General features: G+C 38.3%; 1 protein-coding gene across 7 annotated transcripts in view; it reads left to right on the top strand.

The window, feature by feature from the left end:
• GXYLT1 (glucoside xylosyltransferase 1) overlaps positions 1-15,874 on the top strand; it is a 58,873-nt gene that overhangs the window by 4,506 nt on the left and 38,493 nt on the right. For 3 of the 7 annotated variants that reach the window (XM_074870369.1, XM_074870368.1, XM_074870371.1), the window contains exons 2-3: positions 4,361-4,453; positions 15,055-15,229. In XM_074870369.1, the coding sequence (XP_074726470.1) occupies positions 4,361-4,453; positions 15,055-15,229 (268 nt within the window). Of the gene's footprint in view, positions 1-4,360; positions 4,454-11,704; positions 11,828-12,971; positions 12,993-15,054; positions 15,230-15,874 lie in introns of those variants that run through there. The other 4 variants (XM_074870370.1, XM_074870373.1, XM_074870372.1 and 1 more) reach the window with 3 other exon arrangements.

Here is a 15,874-nt window from a genome sequence, read left to right as displayed (position 1 = left end):
GCTGTCTCCTATCTAATAAAGCTTCTTTGCTTTTTTGACAAAATAAATCGCAACAAATTTGTGGTATTTCTGCAAATGTTCAGGAAAAGCTATTCAGAAGAATCAGAAATTCTCAGTGCATTTGGGAGTTGAATTGAGCATCTCCCCAGATTTTTACTCCTGTGATTATGAGCAGGAAAGAACTAAAAAATGTGTCCTTCCTGTTTTGCTGCACACTGTGGATTATGCTGTAGGAGAGACACCAGTCTGTCTCTGTTGATTTTTGCAGTTGATTAGACTTAGGTTGCTAATGCAATACCGACAGGAAGGCAGTAGTCATGACTGCAACCCTCACCATTTGGACATATTGCTAAATTTGCTGTGAAGTTACAGCAGTACAAAAGATGCCACATGGACTGAAGAGCATACTTGAAAACTGATCTCTGTTAATAATAAGCCCACCAGTGCACTTAACAAAAGGACTTTTTTTTTTTTTTACTGCTGATTGTTAGGGGATTCCTTATGGTTAAAACTTGACTTGCCTGAGCACAGGGCCTCCATCTTCATGAATGTGACTTCTGCGTTGCTGTGTATTTTGCACACAAATTTTAAATTGCCCTTTAGTTTTGAAAAGTATTCTTCTTTTCAGGTCACAATGTAGACACTTTTGCTATGTCTGCAAGACTAAAATTTTTACTATCCAGTGGTGTTGAAGCTAAATTACCTGATAAAAGGTAATTATGAAATGGCTGGTTGCCTAAGGGAGAGATACCTTGAACTGGCAAACAAATCTTGAAGAATGCTTGTCAGTGATACCAGTGATTTTAAAAACTTTATATTTCTTTGTTTTTATATTTTTGACAGTGGTGGGTGTTAGGAGTTGTCCAACCCAGTAGTGTGATGGGAGGCGAGGCTGCTGCAGCTCCATGTCCCTGGGTCCAGTCAGTAGCAAAGCTGAGCATTTCTTCCCAATGGGCACATATGCCCACAGTGCACACATACATGGCTGGCCACAGAGATCAGTGCAGAGAAAACTGCACTTGCACAATCACAGACAACACAAGCAGCCTGATCCTGTTCCCTTCTCTGTCTGATCAGGGTGAAAGGCTTTTAGTGAAAAGTACATTAATGTATACAGTGTGGATCCCTCCAGTAACTGGCCTTAGACGCTCAAGTCTATCCAGAAACTGGCTTCTGATCCTCTGGTCTCCTCAGTTGCTGGTCTGCGTGTGCAAACCCATGAGGCTTGCAGCCCCAATTCAGTTGTTGGTGCTTGGACCCTCTTGGACATGCACACATGTACACAGATGAATACACTATGGATCCTTGCAGTTACTGGCCTTAGCCTTGCGGCAGCTGGCCGTGGGATTGCCTCATGCAAATGGGTCTTTCAGATAGCTAGTCCAGACCTATGGCCTTAACATTAGCCAACCCTCACACCCCAGGGCCTCTCTAATAGCTGGCTTAGACCTTCTGGTCCTTCCAGTAGCCACCCCTCAGACCCTAGTCTCTTGTGGCTAGGTTAAGAGAGGTTCTTTCAGTACCTCAGACTCTGATCTCTGCAGAGTCTGGCCCAGCCTTATTGACCTGTCTGATATCAGACTCCCAAGCCTCTTGCTCTACTTGTGGGCTAGTCTGGCTTGATACTTGCTAGTGATTATGTGCACCAGCCTGCACACCCACATGCTGTGTGCACACATGTCTCTCCAGTTTCTGGCACTGCAGGCTCATGGGCCTCTATGATCTGCAGCCATCTTTTCATTTGCTGGCACTTTGACCCTGTGCACGCACATGCACATGAAATGGAACCCCCTGTCACCCAGAAAAACAGAAATTGAGTTTAATAAGGAGGCTGCATGATCAGACAAACAACATGGCCAATTGTACTGACTGGCAACCTGTTTACATGTGACTGGACCCTTTTCTCTTTGTTTTTGCATTCTCATTCCTCCCTGGTCCACCTTGATCCCACAGTGATCCTTGCAGGAAGTAACCCTTGTAGGCAGTTGGTAAGGTGGTCTGGATACTCTCTCCTCTCGTCTCATCTGGTGAATCTTCTGTCTGGCCCATGGGCTGACTGCTCTTCTGCATTGGGGCTGGGGCTGAGTCAAAGTGCTTCATGTGCCTGGGTTAGATGGCTCTGTCTCCTTCACTTGACATTATTTTCTGCTTTCTATTGGTGGAGACTGGCCTTTAATCACATAGCCTATAATAATGTGAGCAAAATATCCCTCCCTGATGCTGAAGGTGACTATTCCTGTCTGACTAGTAACCTCGCTCAGGTAAGAATGACTGTGCCTGTTTGATGAACAGATACAATGCATCTCCCTAGCTGTGTAAAGCATTGGTGGCACTTACTTATAGTCTAAGCTTTCTTTAAGTTTTATTTCAAGTAAAAAGAAATAATCTTCATGAGTGGCATTTTGAATGATCTTGTTGTCAATAATAAGAAGAAAATGCTGTTCAGTGGTTCCAGTCTCTGAATCCTTTGTATGTGAAAGCTTTATGGAGTATGGTAGCATATGGTCAGTTGAGAGAGACTTCTCTTGGCAGGAAAAAAGTCTTAGTCTAACATCAGGTAAATTACATACCTATGTATCCTAGTAACATTTTTCTTTTAAATAAATCCAAGGCTGACAACCTTGTCATTGTGCTAAATGGGATATTGGAAAGGCCTAATGTGTCAGAGAAATGACTTAGGCATTAATTCAAGCTTACCTCTTCCCTTGGTAGTCTGGATAGGATAGTAGTTCAAGACAGCTAAGAAAACACAGGTTTTGACAGCTGGAAGAGGAGTCCGCTGTAATAATAAGATGATAATAATCTTTCAAATGAGAAAACTGTTTTTGGGAGATAGTCTATTACTTTATCCTAAAAGTAATGAGAGACAGTTACTTCAAAAAGGTACACAGTGGAGATCATAAAGATTGTTTTTCAGATAAGCACAAGGTCTTAATGTACCTTGAAGTTTTTAAGAAACATCAAACCCACAAAGATTAATGTAAGAAAAAATCTGGCAGAGAGAACTTGTGGTTTTATACCATCTACTTTGCCCAGAGGAGCTCAGATATCCCAGTCACAATCTACATTATCCTTTTTTGTACCTGGCTGTTTATTTGTGGAGACCATTCTTAAATCATAAGATAGAATTACTTGTCTAATTCTTGCAAACACATGTATCTACAGGATATGAGGATTTCCTGCAATCTCTATCAAAGAACTGCTCAACCCCTCAGCACTTCATGAGGTTTTATGAAACACTGTGTGTTTATCAGGTCATTTTTCTCAAGTGTTGAAAAAAGAAGAAATTTTACAGCTTGCCATTTTTGATGCTACATTAATCTATTAAATCTGGTATTTGCAAAACATTGGCCTTTACAGATACCAGATAACCCTATCAAGATGATGCTGATTGATTTCAAACTTGCAAAGCCAACTTTCAGTACAGTTCTGAGCTGTAGTCTTTAAATACCTTTTCATCATCAAGCTTTTGTGTGGGTTTTCTTCTTGCATATGTCTTTCATTCGGATACCAGCTTTCAAAGGAGGATAAACACTATTGGCATTGTTTCACCAGGGCAGGAAGAGGGAGCAGAGGAGATCACTCGAGTATACCCCTTGCTTTGCAATATTCAACTTGCTCATTTTAAGATTTTAAATCTTAATATTGATTTCCTCACCAGAACCTTTGAAAATACACTTCTGTTGCTCTTTTTAATTATATCCTGTATTACTGTTGCATAAAGTTTAGTGGTGAACTAGTAAAACCTGCTTTTTTAGTTGTTAGTGTAGCACAAGTCAGTAAAACAAGTCTTGCCATTAGTAAGGAGAAGGAAACTTGCCAGATGTGGTGATTATTTCTGTATTGCATTAACCTTTTGTTATGAAACAATGAAATTCATTGGTGCTGCAAAGCCCAGGTTTTTGTTAAAAATCAGCTTTGCAGGTTTGCACTGAATAGAATCAGGGATGAATAGGGATTGTATTTAAATGGACAATGTAACTTTGAAAATGAAATGTTCTACTTGCTCCTCTGCTTGAGGTAGACAAAGGTATTGTAAAGGTGAAGGAGTTCTTTCCAGCAGTATGTGTTGCCATTCAGTCTGTTACCTATGGACTTATACTAAGGCAAGAACATAGAATGACCGTGAAAAATCCAGCCCCTCTGTTTTTCTCACTCTGAAAATATATGGAGAGGAAAGGCTAAGGGATGGGGACCGTTGTTTGGCACCTAATATTGTATTATCCAAGTTCCATTACCTAGCCAGTCTTTTGCCAGGTAATTAACTATTCAAGTTATGTTTGAGCTAGAAAATAATCCATTTAACTTTGCCATAAAATCAGTAACATTTATATAGGTTATTTTTGTCTTATTCTGTTAGGTATAAGAATTTGTCTGTATCTTTCTGGAATTCCTATTGGATGCTGCCCTCTGATGTTTGTGGAATGAACTGCTTTTGGGAAGCTGCTTTTAGGTAGGATCTATTATTAAATAGTACTTTATTGTTTGATTGCAGTCAGGTGTAGCTCATAAGTGTTTCTGGCTATTTAACAAGGTGACAAAGCAAAATATTTTGATTGCTTCACATGCATTTCATCTACTTATATCATGGTTGCCTTTAGCTGGGCTTTCTCCTGTTCTATTATGTTTTTAAAATTGTAGACTCAAGTGTTATTATGAAGAGTAGATATTTTTTTTCAGTTATGTTTCTTCATTAAACAGAGAATTGCTAACATCGGTAAAAAGTTTACCTGAATATAGTCTGAAAAGTTATTGATGAATTAATTATTTTTGATAAATAAGACTTGCTGAACAGTAATACCCATGATGTAACTTGCTATAAAAACTGGCAGATATGCTTATTAGTTATGTTTGGAGGGTTTTTTTTATTCAGGTTACATGTTTTATACAGTTTATGGAGGGTACTTCATCCAAAATCACTGTAACAACCATTGTAGAGTGTGCTTGAATATACAGTATGTTAGAGCATAGACTGTGTCCTTAAAGTTGCATCTTTAAAAATAAGTTTAAATGTTTTGATGTAGTTCAGATGCTTAGGCTGTCACATTGTGGAAATAGCTTGAAAAGAAATGGAAGAAGCCTTAAACTACTAGACAGATATGTTTTCTAATCTGCACAGTTCTCTTCAGTATATAACTAAAGTTGTAAGTCAATTTTTCTTTTATATAAAATTTTACTGATCATCCTTTGATATGGTTATCTCTTCCTCTTAGTCTGAAGCGTCAGTATTTCTAGGAAAGCAAAGGAAAAAAAGGCTGAGCTTCACAAGACAATGTATTTTTGAAAATTAAGATTGTGGGGAAGACTTTAGATCTGTCTCCTATTCCTCTCTGCTTGTGTGCTGTCAGTGCTTTTTAAGCTCATCAGTTGCCAAGAAGTTACTTAAAGAGATGGCTTAAATTGATTTTTAGCCTGTTAGTGAACCGAACCTGTAATTTGGGACTGCTCAGTGTTTCTTGCTGCCCTTGGTAGCCAGTGTGCCAATCCATGGGGATTCATCTGACTTACGCCTTGGCAGATTTAGCTATCTGAATGGACTCAATTCACTTCTTTTTCTTTCCTTAAAGGTTAGCTTTTGGGAGTTTAGTTTTATAAGTTTAACACAGGGGGAAAACCAAATGTCAGTGCTGTTGTGGTGGAGGGTGTAGGGGCTTAGCCTATACTTAGTGGAGGAACAGAATGTGACTAACCTTCATTCATCCATGGGTGTCTGAGCCAGTCTAACAGCTGTGTAGTGCTGAGAGAGGAGAGGGTCTCTCTGTCTGCTGACCCCATTGACTGTGATGATGTCTATTTACTCTTCACAATACAATGCACTAAAAGAGCAGAAAACTTCCTTTCTGGATATTCTGCTAGGCTTAAGGCAAGTGGGACCTTGGAACCAGACAGAAGCAGAGAAACCCCATGCATCCTTTATATGTAACTTGTATTATTCTATTAAGAATGCCATATGTGGTTGTGAAGACAAGTCTGTTGAAGTATGCATTATTACTGGGTGAATGCAGTTTCTTTCATGGTGAACCTCTAATATTTACAAAATTTCATGTCTATATGTTTTGAAACTGAAACAAAAGAGCTGCTTAAATGTGTAAAGGGGATATGGTGTTCAGATTAGTAATTTCAGAGTGAGTTTGATTATTTTACCAATATGTGACTATTAAATTAATTTCCATATGTTGTGCTGACTCTGGTGCTTGTTGACTTCCTTGGTGAGATGTTCTGACTTCAGGGGGGGCACCCCTGCCTCCCTCAAACTATTTCTTGCTCTGTTTAGTAAGTGCAGTTGGTTTCAGAGAGGTGCAGTGAGTTTGTGTAAGAGGTGGGGAAGATGATAGAGAGGAAGGGAAAGTGCTCCCTCTTTGGGTAGCAGCAAGCAATTACAATGGCTCAGTTTCTGAACCTGCTGCCTAAGCCTCGTTTCCTTGTATGTGCTGGAGTAACACAGAAGATAGTTGCAGTTCATTTCAGCTTTGTATATGAGTTGTATATGTGTATGAGTTTTTAGGGTCGACATAGTGCTTAAGGATAGGGTGTAGTTGGGAACTGTCAGTGCTAGGGTAACGGTTGGACTAGATGATCTTCAAGGTCCTTTCAAACCTAGATGATTCTGTGATTCTGTAATTTTGTTCAAGTCCCAAACAAATTCGTGCATTGTACTAGGTGCACTGAGAAGCTGAAGGGTTCAGACCTTTGATATCATGTTATGCTTCAAATGTGATAGTAGTTGTTCCCAATTTCGCAGTCAGATTTTTGTAGGAAAAGGAATGCACTTAATTCCATGCAAGCTTATTAACCACAGCAAATGAAGTCTAGTATTCTTGTTTTCTGAGATTGTGTGTGTAGCACCACTTCAAGATTCTTTGTGAAGTTAAAGCCTCTTGAAGGCTTTTTCTGTAAAGAGACAACATTGTAGTTCTAAATTGTGTATCTTTTGAAATAGAAAGGAGTGAGAGTTCTACCATACCGTCTTATTACAATTCATTTGATCCTGGATTGACTAAGCCTTTGTGTTCTTGTTGAGTGCAGTTGTTGTAGTGAGGTGCACAATAAAGCTGGACTCTGAGCAGACTGGGATAGTGAGAGGGATATGAGAAAAACCTGAATTACACATCTGATCAAAATCTTAGGATGGCTAACTCCCACTGCCTATAGACGTGCCAACGAAATAACAGTAATTCCAATGAGTTTACTTTTAACAGAAATGGCAGAGTCTGGTCATTGAACCTGTGCTAACACTTATCTTGAATCTTCTGTTTGGCCTGGTTTAATCCATAAAAAGAGAACAACACTATTTATCCAGATCATAAATCAGTTTGTGAATGGAGATTCTGGTGTTCTGTTCTTGCTGTTTCAATAAACTAACCAAATGGGTTTGTTCAGAGGAGCAGATCATATAGCCAGAATTTCTTTGCCAGTAGTAGATTCATAAAATTTATCTCAGTGTTAGAATGTCTCCTTTCCCTTACCAGCGCAGTTTTTCAAACATTGGAAGCTACTCCTTCAGCTTTTGGATTTTTAAGTCTTTTCTTTGAAAAAACTTTGCTTGTTTTCTCTCTGTTTCTAACTTGAAATTCCAGTTGGTTTTTTTTTTCTACTGGATATCAGAACCACAGGGATTTGTTTATCCATGAGAGAAAGAACTTGACATAGACATTTTTAAAATGCAGCTTGCTACGTAATTTCATCTGAGTACCTGTAAGTGTATAAAGCGTGAAATGATGACTAATATTCTGTGGATTTGTAAGACTCAAGTTAGTACAGTAGAAGTGTTGGCGACCTGTAGAGGAATCTGGAAGCTCTTTAGGAGAGATGTATATATAGACTTCAGTATGACTCATGCTATAGCTAATTCAACGTCATTTGAAATTGATGAGCTCTGAGCAGTTGCTGATTCTAATAAAGGATAAGAATCTTGTCTCCAAGTTAATCAGTGTAAGATCTATTGCCTATGCTGTATGTGGGAAGGATTTTGGGGCTTCTTCTGCCTCCACATTTTCTATCACCATTCTGATTATCAACATTATTAAGACAGAATGTCTTGTGCTTTTGGTACAGAATATTTGTTAGCTTTTGCATTGATAGAGGAAGCATGAGATCACTTTTACATACAGTGGTATAGATTTTATCAAAGATTTAAAAAATGCTGATAAAGATAACATGAGGCTCAGGTTTCACATGATCTAGATGATGTGTATCTTTTCTAGTACACCTTTTAAGGTGCTCGGTGTTATCTAGCTGGTATGGCTGCTTATTTCCTGATTAAGAAGTTCTTAAGGGTCATTATCATTACTATGGCTGTCTGACCTGCCTGATTTCAGTTGTTGGATGTTGCTTCAAAGTGCGTTTTAACTTATATTGCCTCTTAAAAAAACAAGTTTCACTATTTTTTGAGTATATTGAGGTCCAGGTGCTGTGGATATATTGAGATGAATTGTGACAGTCCTGAAAAAGAGGACTTATCCTCTAAACTAGCTAGCTCATTGGAGGATGGGGCTTAGGACTTTCATAGTCAACCTTTAAATGGCTAATATATGGTAACTTCAAACCTAATCTACTAATTGAGTTCATAGTTGAATAGATAACATTTGGACATCATATCCACTGGTATCGTTAGCATACTTTTCAAAATAAGCTCTGATTATGACCTATTTTTAATTCAGTGCAGTAGTAGAAAGTTGAGTAAAAACTAGCGTTTTCATCACTTTCATATTCAGATAATTTCTCTAGTTACCTTGATCCTACTTCTAATAAGTGTGGGAATGATTTAACAGTTGCATTTTAATCAGTGGAGGCTTTGTTGCCTTCTCACTCTCCTATTTGCTTTTCTTCTGGTGACTAAAGGCTACTGGCTTAGCCTCCTTAATGATCGACTGATTTAGATCAAACATAAAGCATTAAAAGAAAAAAGGATGTGATAAGTAAGCCAGCTGTATTGTATTTACATATCTACCATTTGTTTTTCTGAGCCACACTGTGGTGCCAGGTTTGAAATAATACAGGTTGATTATATGAAAATATTTTCCTTGCATATTCTAACAAATATAATTTGCATTTTCTGTGCTAATTGTCAGAAAACTTGGATGGGTGAAATATTCGCACTGATAACGTAGTTAGCTTCTTATACTGAAGAAGAAAACACATTTGCAGTAGGCTTCTGTTTGTTCTTTTTGTAGGTGTAAACAACTTCAACACAGCTGAGCCTGGCAACCTAGTCCAGTGAGTTATAATACCAAGGAAAGTTAGTTTACTGATGATGTGGAAGAACTGAGACACTTTATTAAACAACCTTGTTCAGGAAGCTGAATATTGCATGCCTCATATGCATTACAGACCGTATGGAGGAAAGATCAAAGGAAAAACAAGGCTGTAGCTTTGTCAGAACCAGTGTAGGAAAACTTGTTTTGATGTAGAATAATTTTAAAAATGTTTTTTGTAATCTACAAAATAATTCTTACATCCTTGTATTACCATTATGTAATACAGTGGTGGTTGTACACAAAAACGGGTGGTGTGAGTTAGGATGGCAACAGTTTTCTCAGAAAATGACAGTTATTTTCACATTGTTCATAAGTCATGCAATTATATTAAAAATGGTAACTCCTCAGTGGGCCAGAGTAAAATTTGAAAGGACAACTGAGGTTATTCATACCACTCTGTGCTCTCAGTACCTGGATGCTACTCTTTCCTTCTTTGGCTTCCCCAGCCTTGTTAAGGGAATAGGAGAGGACAGCTTGATTGCCAGTGAAATTGGGCAGGGAGCTTCCTGTGGATCTCTAGGCATGCTCTTAGTGTAGTACATTAACAGATGGGAAGAAGGAACTCTAGTGCACAAATTTTGTAACACAGAATTAAGGCTGACTGTGGTTCCTTCATGGCTTTCCATAGTAACAGTGCCACTATATTGAATGTGGTTAAAAAAAAGAAAAAGAAAATTACCCTCTCTCACACTGACAATTCTTTGAATGGTACCCAGGTCACACTAAATACTGTAACACTGCAGCTGCTCTGGAAGGTTTGGAGCTTGGAAGGCAGCAGTGTGTGCATGCAGCAGAAGCAGCTGCTATATTGTGACCTCAGTAAAGCAGACTAGGATTGGGACAGGTTTAATAATCACAAATCAGACGGAGTTGTATACAGGATTCCTTATGTCTGTCTGGGTGTTCCCAAGGGTTCGGTACCCATTCACTTGTCCTCTTGACATCTTATGTAAGAATAAGAATAGGAGAACCCTACCTTGAATCCCCCCTGCTGCTGTACCTTGAGCCAAGTCTAGCTGGCAGAGCTAAGATTTTCGTGGAGCTGATGAGTATTTTAGCGACAATTATCATTTGGGGGTTGGGTTTTTTCCAAGAAGTTAGCTGGAATGCAGTGAAAGTTCTAGAAGAGTGCAACTTCTCAAAACATACCTCTGTAGCTTACTATCAAATCATTACTTCATAATTTTAATTGACCTAGAAATGCTAATTTAATAGAGTGTGTCATGGTATACATCTTTAAACATAAGGCAGTGTCTTGACAGTCAGGCTCTGGAAAATCTTGTTGTAGCAGATTCATTGAGCATATCCAGCTATGTTCCTCTGTCAGAGGTTATTAACCACGCAGCAGAATTAATCAGTATAGAATGAAGGTCTACGCTTCAACACTGATACTTCAGGGCAAGGCTTATAACTGGCCTTATGCTGCTGCTGAGTAGCATGTTTTAAGTGAATGGTTTTGCTCTCACAGTGTTCAAGTGCATTTTTAAAATGCGTTTTCTAAACTCACAGGGAGTACGTATGGTACTCTCAAGTGTTTTATTACTCTCATCTTACACTTGTGTAATTAGTGTGCTCAGATAAATGAAGTTCTCTTATTTGTCCCTAAACACTCAATCCTGTTACGGCTTCCTGCTCAGTGTCTTCTACTGGATTACAGGTGCATTCTTTGCTCTTTCATTTTAATTACCAGATTTTTTTTTTTTCTTTGTGGGAGCTAGGGCTCCCACATTATTGGAGATTTTTTTTTTTTTTTCTTTAGAAATTAGGGCTGCCAAGTTTTCCTTGGTAGTCTGTCCAACAGCCTTACTAAAATACAGTTTGTATTTTACTCTATTGTTGCTTTTTCCAGCTTCTCCATGAAGTTCTCCCACACCAATGCATCAGGCTACTAGGAATTAGAAATGTGCATACACAAGTCTGCATTTGTATTTTTGTGTTTTCCATGTTGCCTCTGAAAATTTTTCTGAAAGTATCTCCTTGCTTTTGAAAGTGTCAGTAAGGGTATTGCTCTGATACCAGAGCTGTGATACTCTGATACCAAACTTGCCCAGTTTCAGAAAAATTACGGTTCTTGTAAAATATGTTTTATTTTTTCTCATGGTCAACTCAGCTACTGAACTGCTAAAAAAAATATCTGTATTGCTGAAAAATCTTGTGTCATTAGGTCATACCAGACCCAGGGCTGTCTAAATGAACAAGGTTTTCCTTTCCCTGTCTTCTGGTGAGTAGTTGCATGACTAACTGCAGTTAAGAGCAGTGGAGGGAGGATGGAGAAAAGGTTGCGGAGGTTGGAAAATTCAGGAAGTAGAGAAGGAAGCAGTTGAGGGCAGATAATTTTGAAAGGAATTAGCGGAAGAACCAAAGTCATGTAAACATGCTGAAGGAAGGGAGTGAGACAAGTTATGGCATAAATAAGTGGATCTGTGGGTGGGGTATGTTAATATTGAAGATGAGACTGCAGAGCTCAAGGTGATAAACTCTGCTGGACGGTTTAAACTTTATGCTGCTTCTAGTGGGAAGAGGAGGAAAAAGCAATGAAAGATGCTGACAGTAGAGGATTAGCACAAGAGGTAAGTAGTTAATGTCCCTGGATGAAGATGGGGCAACAACTTCCCTCTGGCAGTGAGGAGAAATGTGTAGGTAGGGAGAGGAGCAGCACTGAGGGCTGATTATTAAAAAGGAGGCTGTGGTTGCCAGTGGTCTGTATGCAGGGAAGTCAAATACAGGTTATAATCACTAAAGGATGTCTCTTCATGGAATCTGGAGTAAGAACCACAATTCTGGAGTCTCATAACTTCTCCTGCCGTAATATGTCTCCGAGACCTAATATGTCTCATCCCCTTCTTAGTGGGTAGTCCCCAGAGGGAACAGTGGCTTGTTCTTTTCAATGACTTCTTGCTCCATCTGCTTCAGGGATAAAGCTTTGTGTTGTGGATTTATGGATCTTAGTCCAGCTGTTCCACATATTGTGCAAGCTGAAATTCAGTTGTTAGTAGCTTTGTCTAAATATTTTGTTGTCTTTTCAAAAAATTATTAAGCACAGATTTAAAATACTGAACTCATGAAGTCAGAAACCCATAGAGTGGATGGTGTGAACAAAGTGACTGTAAAAGCATTTTAATATGATCAGTCTGTGTTTTGCTGTATGGCTTGAAATGTTCTTTTATTCACCGATGTCACTAGAAATAATAAAATACAGTCTTTGAATCTTAATGCATTTTAGAGTTGCTTTGGCATAATTTTTGTCATAACTTATTCATGGAAAGCCATGTGTTACATGTAGTTCAGGAACTTGGCTTTCACCTATGCAGTTTGTGTAGGTTGTGTCCTTGTTTATCACATGACCTTGCAATGTCACTGTAGGCTTTCATGACTTCAGGCCTTAATTATTGTAATTCCCTTTTCAGTGGATTAGTGATGAGGCTAATCTGCTGTTTGCAGCTTTTTCAGACTGCAGCAGTGTACTTATTTGTGGCTTTCAGCTACCCTCATCACATTCAGCTTGCTTTGTATTTTTTGCACTAGCTACTTACTACATGGTGTAATGTTTAAATTAGCTTTCTGTATAAAGGTCTGAATCGGCATTCCTCAGTTACAATTAAAAATTAATTTTATATTTTTTTTCTTGTTAACCTGAACTATTTTTTCAGGTTTTGCTGCAAGATTTCTAAAAGGTTTCAGTCTGCGGATTAAATCATCTGAGTATAGATGCCTGCATATAGGTGTCTATGTCAAGTAGGTCTTAAGCGGTCATTAAAATTGAAAGAGTAGGGGGGAATGATCCAGGTGACAAGCCATTAAGTTGCTGAGAAGTAAATGACTGGTGTTCATTGAGAAGCACTTATGTATCCTAGATGTCTCCTTAGGACTAGTAGATACAACTTGATCTTTGAGGCACCCAGTCCTTTTGGACTGGCACCTGGAGGTCAGGTGGGATATTCTAGAGTTTATTAAATAACACTATACCTATGTTAAAAAATTGAATCAAGCCCTAGGTATTTACATTGAAATAACATTAATTGCTGTCTATGCTCCATATCCTGCTAGCTAGATCTCCACTGGCTTTAGTGAGACTTTGGACACGATCTCGTATATCAGCATCTTCATTTAGGTGTCCTATTTTGGATCTGAATCCTACATATGATGTCTTTCATCTGTGTGATTTTTAATAATGCCTCAAACCCTGACTTAAGACTGACTGCATGTTCCAATTGAAATTTTTAAAATCTTAAATCCCTGGGATGCTGGAGTTTTTTAGTTACAGGGCATTAAACTTTTCCAAAACTCAGAATGTTTTTTTTTAAATGCAGCCATTATTTATGGCATTAAACTTCATCAGTTTTAGTGATAGCTTGGCTTATATTTTGCCCCATGGGACTCAAAATTGTATGTGTTGCTTTTCCATGCCTTAAAGAAAAAAATGCATATTTGCACAGTATCTTTTGTCAATTTAAAGGAAAGCTTGTATGCATCTAAATGTTTTAGTTACATAAATTGAGTGGAGATTATGTGCTAAGAATCACATCTGTTAATTTCTGTTTTGAAGTGTCTCTCTTTGGCAAGTTTCTAAGAATGGGTGGTATGTTTGCTAAGCGTTTCTGTAGTGTTACTAGTTTGGGAAAGTTTTCTAACTTCAGATTTTTTTTTTTTTTGTCTGCATAACTTGGAATTAAACTTGTAATTTAAACCTTCAGATACTGTTAGTTCTATTAGCCAGCCCTCCTCCCATGGTCTGTGTGAATAGCTCAAGTGCAAAATATTGTTGTGAAGATTGGCTTTGAGTTGTCATATGCTTAAAGCCTTTGAAAGCTTTTTTGAGTGATTAAATATATGAAATCCAGGAGAATGTGGTTTTAGGTTTAGTATGCCCACTGCATTTGCTACCAAGCTACTGGTTTTTACCCGATGATACAATACGCTAAAATTATTAAATTAATGAAATAACTTTTAAATGTACCCTGTATAATACCTACCAGGCACTGCTCACCATAACTGCTGGAGAGCTGTTTTCAGGAAGAAAGGACTTCCCAATCCCCACACCTTGCAGTCATTTAGCCCTAAGGACACGGACAGGGCATGTGGTTAGTGTACCTGAGGAATTTTCCAGAACAACTGGGAGTACCAGGACATCCCACAAGGCCATTTGAGCTGTTAGTTTCCCCCCCTTCCAACCCAAGTTGTACTCCTGCAGGATGGAAGGAGAGGAGAAAGCTTTTTGCATTGTGCCAGTGCTTAGGAGAAGCCGTAAAGCAGGGGTTTGAGAAAAGGGCTTACTGGAGCAAAAAATTGACAAAACACATGAATCACTCAAAAATGTTCTTAACAGAACTTCTTAAAAGTAGGGGTTATCTCACTTTTGTTGTTGAATTTAACTCTGCTATACTTATTGTGTTTACCTATCTCTACTAAGGCCAGGGAAAGAGGAGAAAATGAACTCATGCATAGACTTAATGTGCTGTCAGACTTCCACATTTCGATGTAACTTCATGGGATCTTTCTTTTAACATAGCTATTTTAATGGAATTTCTTGCTAATGATGGATAGTAAGATTACTAGTTTCTGTATAGCTCTTCCATACCTTGTTTTTCCCTCACAGACTGGGATGGTGGGAATGAATATGAGAATAGTTCGGGTTAAATGTAAGCCTACCTATGAGATATAATGCTATAGTTTGCATCTTCTGTTTTTAAATATGATAAAGGATATTTTGTTAAATTACGTATTGCAGTAAATAGTAGAGCTTTTCTTTAAGCCTCTGCAAGAAATAATGTCAAACAGTAAAATATTTTTGTACCAGATACAATTATATGAAAACACATCCTTCTGAGAAAATGCATCTAGCAGTGGTTGCCTGTGGTGAAAGACTGGAGGAGACTGTTACTATGTTGAGATCAGCCATTATTTTCAGCATCAAACCTCTCCAGTTTCATATTTTTGCTGAGGACCAATTGCATAAGAGTTTCAAAGACATAGTAAGTACCCAAATAATTTATTTAATCAATTTGTAGTACAATTTGAGTAATGTATAGCAATTTCTCTGCTTGTTGGATATAGTGGCAGCAATGTCTAAAAATAAGGTAATATGTAAGTCTTTCATAATGTTGGATGGAGATTTTTGAAATTTTCTTGTGGAAAAATGCCAGTTGTTGAATCAAAACTTTTCAGAGACAGACCAACACTTCCTGATTTGTCACCTTGAATCTGTTAAACACAAACCTGATGGTCTGAATGCAAACCATTTATTTTGTGTGAGCTTATTTAAAGTTGGTTTTACAAGAGAAACAAGAGATCTGTCCTTTTTTGTCCCCAGGCTTACAGTATGAGTCAGCCTGACATTGCCTAAACAAAGTGAAATGTCAGTGTTTGAAAATGGTAGATATGGTTATGTCTAATTTTAGTAAATTCCAGTTAATGAATATAACATTATGACTGTGTTACAGTCATATAACACTATTATTGTGTTCAGATCTGGGTCCCCCTGGTAAAAGAAGGACATGGACCTGTTGGCGCAAGTCCAGAAGGGGGCTGCAAAGATGATCAGGGGGCTGGAGCACCTCCCTTATGAGGACAGGCTGAGAGAGTTGGGGTGGTTCAGACTGGAGAAGAGAAGGCTCCAG

This window comes from Strix uralensis, chromosome 5 (genome assembly GCF_047716275.1).
Source record: "Strix uralensis isolate ZFMK-TIS-50842 chromosome 5, bStrUra1, whole genome shotgun sequence".
Taxonomy (NCBI): Eukaryota; Metazoa; Chordata; class Aves; order Strigiformes; family Strigidae; genus Strix; species Strix uralensis.
Note: the sequence above shows the minus strand (reverse complement) of the source record. Positions and strands in the feature narration are given on the sequence as shown.